The following is a 14,631-nucleotide window of genomic DNA, read 5'->3' as shown; positions in this document are numbered from 1 at the left end:
CCAAGTGTATTATGTTTAAGAAGTACTTAATCTTTTTATTTCTCTTGGAAATAACATAGAGTAGCTTAAAGGCAGTATATTTACCAATTGAGTATCCAAGTTCATTTCAGTTCCTCATTGAACAAATATTTATTGAGCACCAGGCAGTCTTCTAGGCTCTAGAGATAAATCATGAACAAAACAGGTATAAATGTCTATTCGTAAGGGGCTTAGAAGGGCAGAGACAAACATTACATATTTTCAAATAAATAAATTTTCTAGGGCCATGGAGGACAAAAACAGAACACGCTAAGAGGGATTGTGAGTCCTACAGAGTGGGAGTTAGAGTAGGCCTCACTGAGAAGGTAAAATTTGAGCAAAGATTTGAAGGTAAAGGAATGAACCGTATGGATATCTGAAGGAGAATATTTGCAGGCAAAAGAGAGAGCCGGTGCAAAAGCACTGGGGCAGAAGACTGCCTGGCATATTCAAGGAGTACCAATGAGGCGAGTGGCTAGAGCTGGGTAAGTGAAGGAGAGGGTCCTAGGAGATGAGGGCAGCTATTATAAAGATTGCCTTTTTTAAAAAAAACTCTGAATTTAATTTTTTTATTAAGGTGAATGGGTTTACCATCGCAGATACCTTTCATTTTACCCAAAGCTGTATCAAAAATTTAGCAAATCCCTGAGACAGACCTTTTTTCCTATGAGTTATCCTGTGGACATACTTTTTTTCCCGTTCATCGTCCTTGGTCTGGACATTCATGAAAATGCTTTGATGACAACCACGGAGAGGTTATTTGAATATTTCTTCCTACTTTAAAATTTTATCTTACTGATGGATAGTCTGCAGTAGTAACTGCTTTTACTGAATATTATAATGTACTGTCTAGATCTTCCTTCAGAAATAAAGACTTCATACCTCCAGGGCTGAAAGTGCCACTAGCACACATCCCTCAGGTGGCAGCCACCTTTCAAATGATCTCAGCTGAAGCAAGCACACGCAGTTGAGAAATAGCCAGACAATGTGGATAAAGAAGCACAAGTTCGAAGTAGTCACATTTTGCAATATCAGAACTTCTACAAAGCTACAGTCATCAGGACAAATGGTATTGGCTTAAGGATAGAAAGGTAGACCAATAGAGTGAATAAAGATCTCAGAAATAAACCTCACGTACATTGTCAGACAATTTTTTCAAGGATTCCAGGACCATTCAAAGTGGGAAAGGACAACCTTTTCAAAAAATATGCTTGGATAACTGGATAGCCACATGCAAACGAATGAGGTTAGGCCTCTTCCTTATACCATCCACAAAAATCAATTCAAAATGAATCAAAGATCTAAATGTAAATCTGAATCTGTAAAACTCCTAGGAAAAAAACTAAGTACAAGTCTTTATGACCTTAAATGAGGCAGTGGCTTCTTAGATATAATACTGAAAATACAAGCAATCAAAGAAAAAATAAATTAATAAAAATGCGTCAAAATTTAAAACTTTTGTGTTACAAATTGATGCCATCCAGAAAGTGGAAAAACAACCCACAGAATGGGAGAAAATATTCCCATATATCTCATAAGGGACTTGCATCCATAATATATAAAGAACTCTTACAATTCAATAATAAAAAGTAAAACAACTTAATTTAAAAATTGGAAAAGGATTTGAATAGATATTTCTCCAAAAAAAAAGCACAGGTGGCCAATAAGTATGTGAAAAGATGTTGAATGTCATTAGCCATCAGAGAAATGCAAATCAAAACCACAATGACAGGCCACTTCACACTCACTAGGAAGGCTATCATCAAAAAGATAATAACAAATATTGGCTAGGATGTAGAGAAATTAGAATTCACACAGTGCTGGTAGGGATGTAAAACGATGCAGCCTCTTTGGAAAACAGGTGTACAGTTCTCCAAAAGTTAAACATAGTTTCCTTGTGGCACAGCAGTTTCACTCCTAGCTATACATCCAAGAGAATTGAAAACGTATGTCCACATGACTTGTACACAGATATTCACAGAAGCAATTTTTATAACAGCCAACAAGTGGGAACAACCCAAAAGTCCATCAACTGTTGAACAGATAAACAAAATGTGGTACATTCATAAAATAATCAGCCATAAAAAGAAGATGGACCTTGAAAATATTTTGCTAGGTGAAAGAAGCCAAATACAAAAAGCCACATATTATATGATTACATTTATATGAAATGTCCAAAGCAGGGGAATCTTTAGAAGCAGAATGTACATTAGTAGTGGTCAGAGTGACTGCTAATGGGGATGGGGATTCCTTTGGGGTGATGAAAATGTTTTGAAATTAGAGTGTGTTAACGATTTCACCACCTTGTGAACATACTTTTTGCACTGAATTTTACTCTTTAACAGTATGAATTTTATGATATGTGAATTGTATCAGTCTTTTTAGAAGTCTCATCTTACTATACACCCATTAGAATGACTAAAATTTTTAAAAGAAGAGAAGAGCTGACAGTACTTTGTACTTACCAAGGGTGTGGAGCCTCTGGAATTCTCACACTTTGCTGGTGGGAATACAACATAGTGTTGCCATGGAAATCAGTTTAGCAGTTTCTTATAGTTAAACCTATACTGAATATGACTCAGTAAATACATGTCTAGGTACTTGTCCTAGAGAAATGAAAACGTATGTTCTCACAAAAACTTGTCCATGTATTTTTATAGGAGTATTATTTTAAAATGCCAGAAACAACTGAAATGTCTTTCACTGGGTAAATGTATAAGCAAACTGTGGTAAACCTCTTCATTAGAATACTACTTAGAAATGAAAAGGAATGAACTATTGATGTACACAAGAGCACAGATGAATCTCAAATACATTATGCTAAGTGAAAGAAGCCAGACACAAAAAAATTATATACTGGTAATTCCACTTATACAGTTTACTTTTGGACTTCCCTGGTGGCGCAGTGGTTGAGAGTCCTCCTGCCGATGCAGGGGACACGGGTTTGTGCCCCGGTCTGGGAAGATCCCACATGCCGCGGAGCGGCTGGGCCCATGAGCCATGGCTGCTGAGCCTGCGCGTCCAGAGCCTGTGCTCCGCAGCGGGAGAGACCACAACAGTGAGAGGCCCACGTACAGCAAAAAAACAAAAAAACAAAAACACATACAACATATACAGTTTACTTTTGTTAAGGCAGAACTATAGGGAATATATCAGTGATTGCCAGGGTTAGGAGTAAGGGGAAGTTTGGGTTGCAAAGAGAGAATATTTTTGAGTGATTAAATTGCTGTGAATCCTAATTGTAGTGATGATTACGTGAACCCATGTATTTGTCAAAATTTATAGAAATGTACAACACCCTGCAAAAGAGTCCCACTGAATTTCACTGTAAGTAAATATTTTATTAATGAAAACATATTCCAAAACTGAAAAAAAATTTTATCTTCATACTCCTTATCAATATTGCAGCTTTGCTTTTTTTTTTACAGAAATTGACACGCTGAACCTAAGATTTATATGGAAATGTAAGGAAGCCAGAATAAGCCAAAACATTTTGAATAAAGAAGAATCATTTTGAAAGACTCACACTTCATGATTTCAAAACTCAGCTACAAAGCTACAGTAATTAAGACGAGTGGTAGTGCGTAGGAATAGGCATATACATCAGTGGAATAGAATGACAGGCTACAAATAAGCTTACACATCTGTGGTCAGTTGACTTTCAACAAAGGTGCCAGGACAGTTCACCTTTTTGATTTGTTGAAAAGAATTTGTTGAACAGAATTTGTTGAAAAGAATCACCTTTTCAACACACAGTGCTAGGACAAGTGGATATCCACATGTAAAAGGATGAAGTTAGACTTTTTATTTACCCCAAAGTAATTAATTCCAAATGGATCTAGAACTAAGTGTAGGAGTCAAAATGATGAAACTTTTAGCAGAAAATTTATGAGTAAATATTGATGACCTTGGATTAGATAATGTTCCTAGATGTGACAGCAAACGCACAAGCAACAGTAGAAAATAAAAGATAAGTAGGACTGCATCAGAATTAAAAACTTTCGCGCCACCCAGGAGACCATCAAGACAGTGAAGTATCCAGAATAAGTAAAGAACTCTTATAACTCAATAATGAAAAGACAGCCCAATTTTTAAATGGTCAAATGATTTAAAAAAGACATTTCTCCAAAGAATATATACATGTGGCCAATGTACACATGACAAGAGGCTCAACATCAGTCATCTGTGAAATGCATATCAAAACCACAGTGAAATATCCCTTCACACCCATTAGGATGGCTATGATAAAAAAGGCAGATCATAACCAGTCTTGATAAGGATGTGGAGAAATTAAAACCCTCTAACATTGCTGGTGAGAATGTAACATTGGGCAGCTGCTATGGGAAGCAGTTTGGCAGTGTCTGGAAATGTTAAACATAGAGTTACCATTAGGCAGAGGTGCCTAGAAAGCTCTTCCCCAGATCTCTGCTCAGCTTTGCGTAAGCTTCACCCCTATGAGGCCTTCCTTGGACACCCTATTTAATCCTGCCTGCCCCTCACTCTCAGCCTACCCCACCAGTTCCCCCTTACCTTGCTGCTTTCCATTTTCCATAGGCTTGCCGTATCGCCTTCTAGCAGCCTGTATACTCTTTTATTATTTTATTGTTTTATCGTCCATCTCACCCCATCAGAATGCAAATCCCTCTGGGGTTGGGCTCTTTGTTTTTGTAACTAACCTATCCCAACTGCTTAGAGCAGTGCCTAGCATATGTAGGGTTCAATAAATATTTGCTGAAATAATAAATGAATTGAGATTAGAGCAGAATGACTAAGCCCGTTGGGTCAGGAGTCCCCAAGACCACCCACACGTTTGTAGATCCACTAGAAGGACTCAAGGGAGTCAGCGCGTCGTTGTACTCACAGCTAAGGTTTATTACAGCAGCACAGTAAGGATACCCAGCTGGATCATCAGGGGCAGAGACACAGGCCGCATCCAGAAGAATCCACACATGGACTTCCTTATGCTCTCTCTTCCCCTTGAGGGGAAGAACACACAAAAATGCAGCAACCCATAGGATGTCCCTGCCCAGGAAAGCCCTTTAGAGACTCAGCATCCAGGGTTTTTATTGGATGCTGGTCCTGTAGGCACTCTGCCTAGCATGTACCAAAATATCAGTCTCATGTAAGGAAAGCAGATTTTCAGCATACACCTTGTTTGTACAGTTTAGATACAGTGATCCACGCTTATCATTAGGAAAACTTTTATCTCAGTATAGAGAACAATTGATATTAGCCAGGTCCCCAGCCACACGGGCTTTCCTAAGACAGCAGTCTCAAGCCTGCTATGTTCACTCTTTTCTGGACACCAGTTGACATTAAAATATGATCCTTAAGAATAACGTGAAGTGAAAGAAAATGTTAGACTTGAGAATATGTTTCCTAACGTGGTTTCTCCTTTGTAAAACTAAATGCAGTCATTTGTAGGCAAAATATGGACTTTTGCTAGACCTCTGATTCTTTGATCTTTTAAATGTCATATCATTTAAGCTGAGTATAGAGGTTTAAATTCTTTTTTCTTCTATCCATTTATAGATCTTGGAATTTCTGGTCCCACGTCCAAAAAGTAAGTATTTTTGAAATTGTCTGGTTTTCTTATGAAAAGTGTATCTGTACTTATTTGAGACTATCAAACATTGCGCTCATTGGAGTAATTACTCATTCCCAGGCTAGGTAACTGCAAAATTGGTTTTTATTTCATTCCCAGTTTTTGTTTTTGTTGTTATTCTATTGGAACCTCCAAACTACTGGCTCTGCAGTGAGAAGGAATAATCTATTTCAGCCTCCATATTGTCACTAAGTATATCTAGAAATATTTGGGAATTGTGGTTTGAATACTTCAGTAGCTTTAAATTGTAGATTCATTATAATATTACTAGCTAACATTGATTTTTAAAAAAGTCTCATGGGGGTCAGTTTTAAGGAAGAGTAGTAAAAATGACAAACAATGTACACTTTTTTTTTTTTTTTTTTTTTTTGCGGTACACGGGCCTCTCACTGTTGTGGCCTCTCCCGCTGCGGAGCACAGGCTCCGGACACGCAGGCTCTGCGGCCATGGCTCACGGGCCTAGCCGCTCTGCGGCATGTGGGATCTTCCCGGATCGGGGCACGAACCCGTGTCCCCTGCATCGGCAGGCGGACTCTCAACCACTGCGCCACCAGGGAAGCCCCAGTGTACACTTTTTTTTTAGATGCATATTTCAACGTCTCTGAAATCGGGATGCATTTAACAGTAGCTGTAATCTTACAATCACTTGAAGGCAGGTTGTAGTCATGACATAGTTATGTGAAACCTTCTTTTGAACCCTGTAAGATCCAGAAAGTGCCATTATGGATTCATCTTCAGTTCAACAAAGGACATACAATATTTATGATATACTTATTTGGAATTTTTTATAACCAGTGATGAATTCAGTTGAATTTTGTGGCACATTTTTCCATTAGAAGTGACAAGAAATTCTTGTTATCCCTGAGGTCTAACCTCTAACTGATTTTTTTGTCAAATGCTCTTAAGGTCTCTTAGATGAGATATGGTAAGACTCCTCTATCTGTTTTAACCTGTTCTCTTTATTACCGCTTGACCCAAACAGACTGCTTCTGACCCCAGATAAAAGTATTTAGGGACCACACACCATTCTTTTCTGATTGTGTGTTTGTCTCTTTGTTTTGCGTGCTTGATTTTAGGGGAGATCTTCAGTGGAATGCTGGAGAGAAGAAGTTGACTGGGGGAGCCAACTGGCAGCCAAAAGTAGCCCCTGCCACTTGGTCAGCAGGTGTCCCACCCAGTGCACCCTTGGTATGTAGTCCCCAGGGGCCAGGGCAGTGCGGGCACTTTGCCAGTTTCCAAGTATATAGAACAGGGTCCATGTTGCTGAATTTTGCTACTGACATTGTACTTTTTCACCCACATTAGGAACAAGATGCCATATTTACTGAAATGCAAATTTCATTGACTTTAATAAAGATTATGACCTATCTTTTTATTTTAATGATTTCAAAATAGTATTTATGCTTCTTCAGATATTAGTCCTTTATTTGTACAATTATGGAAATGATTCTTCAAAACATGTAATATCATTGATCGTTATCTGTGTTTTTACCACATTTCTTGCCTAAATTTCCTGATGGCCATAAGAAGTAATGAAAACTTTTTTTCTTACCGGAAAGATTGGGCAGTTTTCTATCGTGTAAGTGAGCTTTCATTTTAGAACCCTGTGGATTCTTCTCACCATGTTTTCAACTTGAAACGACTTTTACCATCTTTTCTATAAAATTTAAATAGGTTTCATTTCTCTATATTAAATTTCTATCAGTATATTAATGCCACCATTCACTCTGTGAAAGACCATATCACTGGAAATAAAGACTTAATTATTACTTAGTGCGATTTGCCACCACAAAAAGTACGTTTCCAGGATAGCAAAATTTACTATTTTTCTATATATGCCCCATATTTAGCAGAACTAGGCTAGCTACTGCATCCCCAGCTCACCCGTAGTTCTTCACCTTTGCTTACACCTTCACCTGTCTAATTCACCCATCTCTAAGGTTTTCTTGATGCCAACCTCTTCTTGTTGCTGAATTAATTCCTAACCATCAACCGCCAACCCCAGCCAAACAAGCATGCATGGAGGTGAATTAATATAAATTAGAATATATTTTAGATAGACTCCATTAAAAATGATGTGTTCCAGAAATTTATTTAAATATCTGAGTTTTTTGAATTTAGAACACATTTTCTTTTTTTTTTTAACTTTTTATTCTATATTGGAGTACAGTTGATTAACAGTGTTGTGTTAATTTCAGGTGTACAGCAAAGTGATTCAGTTATACATATACATGCATCTATTCTTTTTCAAATTCTTTTCTCGTTTAAGTTGTTACAGAATATTGAGCAGAGTTCCCTATGCTATACAGTAGGTCCTTGTTGGTTATCCATTTTAAATATAGTAGTGTGTACAAGAACACATTTTCTTTTAAACAATTTTATAAATAGTAATGTTTTTACACATAGTTTCATAGCGAGTTTATAAATAAAAATAAGCTCAAATCAATCTGAAAAAGGACTTTTGAATCAAAATTTACCGCTAAACAGTACTAATAGTATTAATTGAACTACATTTTATACCGTAGTTTCTATAGGAAAATACATTCTGTGCTCAGACTTGGTTCTCAAAACCTACTTCCTCTGGTCTCCCCACTCCACCCCCTGCTGCTTGTAAGAGAGCAGGAAATTCAAGGACTGATATTCTCTGCCTTTGGTGAGTTCAAAGTCTGAAAAAACTTAATTTTAAGAAGTGACTTCTAAAAGATAACAATGAGAAGATTGCCTATTATACATGGATATGTACCTCTTCAAATCTTTCTTTTCATTATTTAAAAACAGTGCTTAAGAGGGCCATTTTTGTATTTAGCTATAAATAGAGTTCCATTTTAATTTTTATAAAGGATACTTAGTAGAAAGCTACCAGTCTCTTAAACTGAGCTATGCCCAGGATAACCATATAATTTATTCCCCAAACTAGGGCTGTTTAAGGGTGGAAGAGAGCATAATTATTATCGTGGGACCCCAAGCATGTGCCTGGTACCTGGTGGCCCACATAGATGATGAGACCATAAGCAGGTAGCACTCTGGGTCTAGGCAGCTGCACTCCATTCTTTTTTTTTTTTTTTTAATTGACATAAAGTTGATTTACACTGTTGTGTTAATTTCTGCTGTACAGCAAAGTGATTCAGTTATACACATATATGTGTATATATATTTTTTCATATTCTTTTCCGTTATGGTTTATTATGGGATATTGAATATAGTTCCCTGTGCTGTACAGTACGACCTTGTTGTTTATCCATTCTCTATATAATAGTTTGATTCTGCTAACCCCAAACTCCCAGTCCATCCCTCGGCTGCACTCTATTCTTAAATACAAAAACATTGCTGGGGGTAGAGGGAGAGAGATTCAATAAACGTAAATAACATCCCTAAAGAAAGAGAAAGCTTCTTTAGAACGGATCTTATAAATCTGTTAATATTGACATGAAAGCTCACAATTTATATTATCATCACCAAATTAAAAGAACTAATTTTTCTATTCTGTTCTATGCAAAATTAAAGAGACCTTATCTGCAGTCCTAAGAAGTTTATACTTAGTAGTGTTGCCCTTATCAGCAGGATAAAGCCGTTTAATGTTTTTTTAACAGGTTAGTTTCAAAACAGTCATGGAGGGAAGGGCGATGAGAATACTGGCATCTGGCAGATCAGCTGTAGGTTTAAAAATTTTAAAAAGGTTGGAGCCAGAGGTGAGGATGGAAAGTAAGACAAGAAAGAAAAGTCTCAGGTAGATTCCACACAACTGGGGGTAATTGTGAACAAACACACCAAGACACTGGTTGCCCAGGTTTGTATGTGGGGCAGTTTGCTAAGTAATGAGGCCATTACCCCAGAAGGGGAACAAAGGAGAAGTCCTTTAAAAACGGTATTGAATTGGAGATCTTCCTTGGCCATCACCTCCCCTGAGATGAAGATTTTAACCATACAAGGTTAAGAATTCATGAGGTACTTAATTGACAACTCTCTTGCTTCTTCAGGCCCACGAGGCTGCCAGTTATCTGATTGTCAGGCACCATCCCTGAGACTGAGATTAATGCTCTTGTATTTTTAAACCCCAGAACTCCTTATTTTTGTTTATGAAGCAGAAAACTTTACGTTGTTCATAGTGAAACTCCAAAAAGTTAAAGACAGTAGGCTTTAGCATAAAGTGTCCACAAGCAGCTGTGGAAAGAGAAATTAGAACAATAGAAATAATTTATTAGGAGGGCAGAGTTACATGTAGTCCTATTTCTTTTGTTTATTTTCTTTAACATTTTAGGTAATAATAGGAAGGCTGTGCTATGCAGTTATTTTATCATTATTAACCCTCACTTAGTTGTATAAAAATTCACTGCCATTTACTGCAAAGCTCTTCTTCCTGAACAAAGCTGTAGCCTTGCTTTTACTTGGTGGTGCAGCTCTAAAGTTTTTCAGATCATAGAACCCAAGTTATATCTAAAAACCTTTAACAGGACTGGCATATCATCATGGCCATCAAGAGGGTTACTCATTCCTAGTTTTGAGCACAACAGACCTGTTAAGTTTCCATCAGACAAACTAGGAAGGTACTTGCAACTCGGAAATATGTGCATTTTGCAGGAGGCCACAGAATCCACAACTCTCCCCCTAAAAACAACTAATCTTTATATGCCTGTAGGTGAAAGATTTTGTTGAGTGTTGAAAAAGAAAACAACTTTTAAAACCTTAGGACAAATAACACTGAGGGAGTAAATTATTAAGAGTTAATCTACCATTTGAGCAAAATGACAAACAGACTCCCTTTTAATTTTTTGACCCATTTGTCTGATCAGGATTATCTGCAGGTTCATTTTATTTTGTAGCTTTTTTCTTTCACAGTCTTAAGTCCTAATGATACAATTCTTGTAAATACAGTTATTATTATATGCCACAAATCTGATAAAATATGCAATTCTGGGTCTAGTGAATAGCCTACCACCTAACCTGTTGAAATGATGAGTAGAGTGAATGTGAAGTATAATACTTCCTTTGTAGGGGAGGAAAAATAACTTTCCCGCTAGCCTTCTGAATTCTTAGTAGAGACTCCTGTAATAAAAGACGTATGAACAAGAGAAAAACAGAAGTTTATTAACATGTGTGCCTCATATACACAGGGAGATACCCAGAGAAAAAAATGAGTAACTCCCCAAGGTGGCCCAAGCCACCAGCTTAAATATACCATCTTCAGCTAAAGACAAAGGAAAGAATGATGTGGGGAGGTTACCAGGAAAAGCAGGGTCAACAAAGGTAAGATTTGTTATGTAGATTTAAGTCAGTGACTTCTCCATTGATAAGATTCTCTTGTGATTTAGTCATCCTTCTCTTCCCAGTACAGAGAAGGAGACACCCTTACAAGTGGAGATTTCCTTTATAAATCTAAATGTCCCTTACAAAAGTTTAATTTCTACCATTTTCAGAGTTTCTCCTGCTGTTCTGCAAAATAATCAGCTCAAAATCATCCTTATGCCAAAGAAGCGTACGGTGGCGGGGTGGGTTTTTCTGCTACCCTTTGGATTTTCTTTCATTTAAAAAATTTTTGAGATAAATTTATGTAACATTAAATTCACCATTTTCACAACTTTAAAGCGTATAATTCAGTGATTTTTAGTATATTTTTGATGCTGTAAAACCATCACCATTCTCTAATTCCAGAATATCTCCATCACCCCAAAAAGGAACACAGTCTTTCCCAATTTTCCCCTTCCCCATACCATGACATCCAAAAATTTACTGTTTCTATGGACTTGCCTATTCTGGATTTTTAATATAAACAGAATCATATACTTTGGAGCCTTTAATGCCTGACTTTTTGGCTTCTTTCACTTACCATAATGTTTCAAGGTTGATCCGTGTTGTAGCATGTATCAGTACTTCATTTTTGTATTGCTGACTATTCTATTGTTTGGATATACCATGTTTTATTTATTCATTCATTAATGGACGGACATTTGTGGTGTTTCCACTTTTGGCTGTTATGAAAGATGATTCTGTTATTTGTATACAAGTTTGGTAAGAATATATATGTCCTCAGTTCTCTTGGGAATATACCTAGGAATGGAATTGCCAGGACTTGTGTGACTCTGTTGAGCTTTTTGAGGAACTGCCAAACTTTTTCACAGCAGCTGCATCATCTTATGTTTCCACCAGCAATGCATAGGGTTTCAATTGTGGTTTTCATGTGCATTTCCTTAATGACTAATGATATTGAGAATCTTTTCATGTGCTATTGGCCATTTGTATATCCTTTTTCAGAGAAATGTTTGTTCATGTCCTTCACCCATTTTATAATTGGGTTGTCTTTTTATTGTTGAGTTCTAAGAGATCCTTATTATTCTGGAATACCAGATGCTTATCAGATACATAATTCGCAAATATCTTCTCCCATTCTGTGAGTTGTCTTTCTTGGTAGTATCTTTTAACGCACAAAGTTTTTGATTCTGATAAGCTCCAATTTGTCTATTTTTATTGTTGTTGCTTTTTTTTTTTTTTTTTTTTGTGGTATGCGGGCCTCTTACTGTTGTGACCTCTCCCGTTGTGGAGCACAGGCTCCGGACGCACAGGCTCAGCGGCCATGGCTCACGGGCCTAGCCGCTCCGCGGCATGTAGGATCTTCCTAGACCAGGGCACGAACCCGTGTCCCCTGCATCGGCAGGCGGACTCTCAACCACTGCGCCACCAGGGAAGCTTTGGTGTTGCTTTTGCTTTGGTGTCATATTTAAGAAGCCATTACCTAATCCAAAGCTTAAAGATTTACACCCAGATCTCCTTCTAAGAGTTGTATAGTTTTATCTGTTACATTTGGTTTTTGACCTATTTTAGGCTTATTTTCATATGTGGTCCAAATTCTTTGTGTTGCATGTGGAAATCTAGTTAATCCCAGAACCATGTGTTGAAAAGACTGGTTTTTCTTCTTGGCATTCTTCTCAAAAATCAATTGACCATAGATACGTAGATTTATTTCCATGCTCTCTATTCTGTTGTATTGACCTATATGTCTGTTCTTATGCCAGCACCACAGTGTTTTGATCAATGTAGCTTAGTAGTAAGTTTTGAAAACAGAAAGTGTGAGTCCTCCAAATTTGTTCTTGTTTTACGAGATTGTTTTGGCTGTTCTGGGTCCCTTGCATATCCATATAAATTTTAGGTTCAGATTGTCCATTTTTCCAAAAGAAGCTGTTGAAATTTTTATAGGGTTTACTCTGAATCTATAAAGCAAATTGGGAAATATTGCCATCTTAACAATATTGTCTTCCAGTCCATGAACAGAGGACATCTTTCTGTTTATCTGAGTCCTCTTTAATTTCTTTAACAACGTTTTATAGTTGTCAGTGTACAAGTCTTATACTCTCTGTTAAATTTATTTCTAAGTATGTTGTTTTTAATGCTGTTGTAAATTTTTTTATAATTGCATTTTTTATTGTTCATTGCTAGTGTAAGGTGAATGTCACATTGATTTTTGTATACTTACCTTGTATCCTGTGACTTTGCTGAACTTGTTTATTAACTCTGATAGTTTTTTTGTGTGTGGATTCTTTAGGATTTTCTGTATATAAGCTCATATCATCTACAAATATAGTTTTATTTCTTCCTTTCTTTCTGGATGCTATTTCTTTCTTTTTCTTACCTAATTGCCCTGACTAGACTTTCCAGTACATCTTTGTCTTGTTCTTAGGGAGAAAGCTTTCAGTCATTCAGCATTAAGTACGATGTTAGCCATGAGTTATTTGCAGATGCCCTGTATCAGGTTAAGGAATTACCCTTCTGTTCTTAGCTTATTTAGTGTTGTTTTGTTCATGAAAGGATGTTGGATTTTGTCAAATGCTTTTTCTGCATCTACTGAGATGATCTTTTTTTTCTTATATTCTATTAATATGACATATTACATTGATTGAGCCTACCTTGCATTCCTGGGATAAATCTCACTTGGTTTTGGTGTGTCATTCTTTTAATATGCTGCTGGATGTGGTATGCTAGTATTTTGTTGAGAATTTTTGTATCAATGTTTGTAAAGGATTTGGTCTGTAGTTTTCTTTTCTTGTGATGTCCTTGTCTGGCTTTGGTATCACAGTAATACTGGAATCAAAGAATAATTAGAAAATGTTCCCCTTCTATTTTTTTTTTTTTTTTTTTGAGAGCTTGAGAAGGATTGAAATTAATTCTCCTTTATAAATGTAATAGAACTGACCCGTGAAGCCATCTGGTTTTGGGCTTTTCTGTGATAGAAGGTTTTCGATTACTGACTCAGTCTCTTTACTTGCTATAGCACTATTTAGATTTTTCTATTTCTTCTTGAGTCAGTTTTCGTAGTTTGTGTCTTTCGGGGAATTTGACCATTTCATCTAGATTATCTAATGTTTCAGCATGTAATTTCTGATAATATTTCCTCATAATTTTTTATTTCTGCAAGGTTGGTAGTAATATCTCCACTTCCTTTCCTGATATTGGTCATGTAAGTTTCTCTCTCTTGGTTTGTCTACCTGAAAGTTTGTTAATTTTATTGATCTCTTCAGAGAGCCAACTTTTGGTTTCTTCTATTTCCTCTTTTGTTTTCCCATCTCTATTTCACTTTTCTCTGGTCTAATCATGATTATTTCCTTTCTCTGCTCACTTTGGAATTGGTTCTTCTTTTTGCTAGTTCCTTCTGGTGGAAGTTTAGGGTATTGATTTGAGATCTTTCTCCTGCATATGGGCTATATGTTCGTGTTTCTTTGCATGCCTCATAATTTTCTGTTGAAACCTGGACACTTTGAATATTATAATATGGCAGCTTTGGAAATCATGTTCTACCCCCTCCGCAAGGTTTTTGTTGCTACCTTTTTTGTTGTTTTGCTACCTTGGTTGGGGGGAGGGGGTTATTGTTGTTTGTTTGTTTGTTTTGTCCTTTTAGCTGAGTGGTCAGCTAATGATTAGACAGATACTACTTAAACTCCTGGAACCAAAAATATCTCCCAGTCTTTGCAGAGGGGCTCTGAGTATGTATTAGGCATGACTTCAGACTCAACCAGGCAGTT

The 14,631-nt window shown here is 36.8% G+C and overlaps 1 protein-coding gene across 5 annotated transcripts in view; it reads left to right on the top strand.

Annotated features, from left to right (window-relative positions):
- SNAP91 (synaptosome associated protein 91) overlaps positions 1 to 14,631 on the top strand; it is a 158,514-nt gene that overhangs the window by 134,758 nt on the left and 9,125 nt on the right. For 3 of the 5 annotated variants that reach the window (XM_079938766.1, XM_079938767.1, XM_079938768.1), the window contains exons 16-18: positions 3,304 to 3,345; positions 5,551 to 5,581; positions 6,700 to 6,811. In XM_079938766.1, the coding sequence (XP_079794892.1) occupies positions 3,304 to 3,345; positions 5,551 to 5,581; positions 6,700 to 6,811 (185 nt within the window). The remainder of the gene's footprint in view (positions 1 to 3,303; positions 3,346 to 5,550; positions 5,582 to 6,699; positions 6,812 to 14,631) is intronic. The other 2 variants (XM_079938769.1, XM_079938772.1) reach the window with 1 other exon arrangement.

This window comes from Stenella coeruleoalba, assembly GCF_951394435.1.
Source record: "Stenella coeruleoalba genome assembly, chromosome: 12".
NCBI classification, from domain to species: domain Eukaryota; kingdom Metazoa; phylum Chordata; class Mammalia; order Artiodactyla; family Delphinidae; genus Stenella; species Stenella coeruleoalba.
Note: the sequence above shows the minus strand (reverse complement) of the source record. Positions and strands in the feature narration are given on the sequence as shown.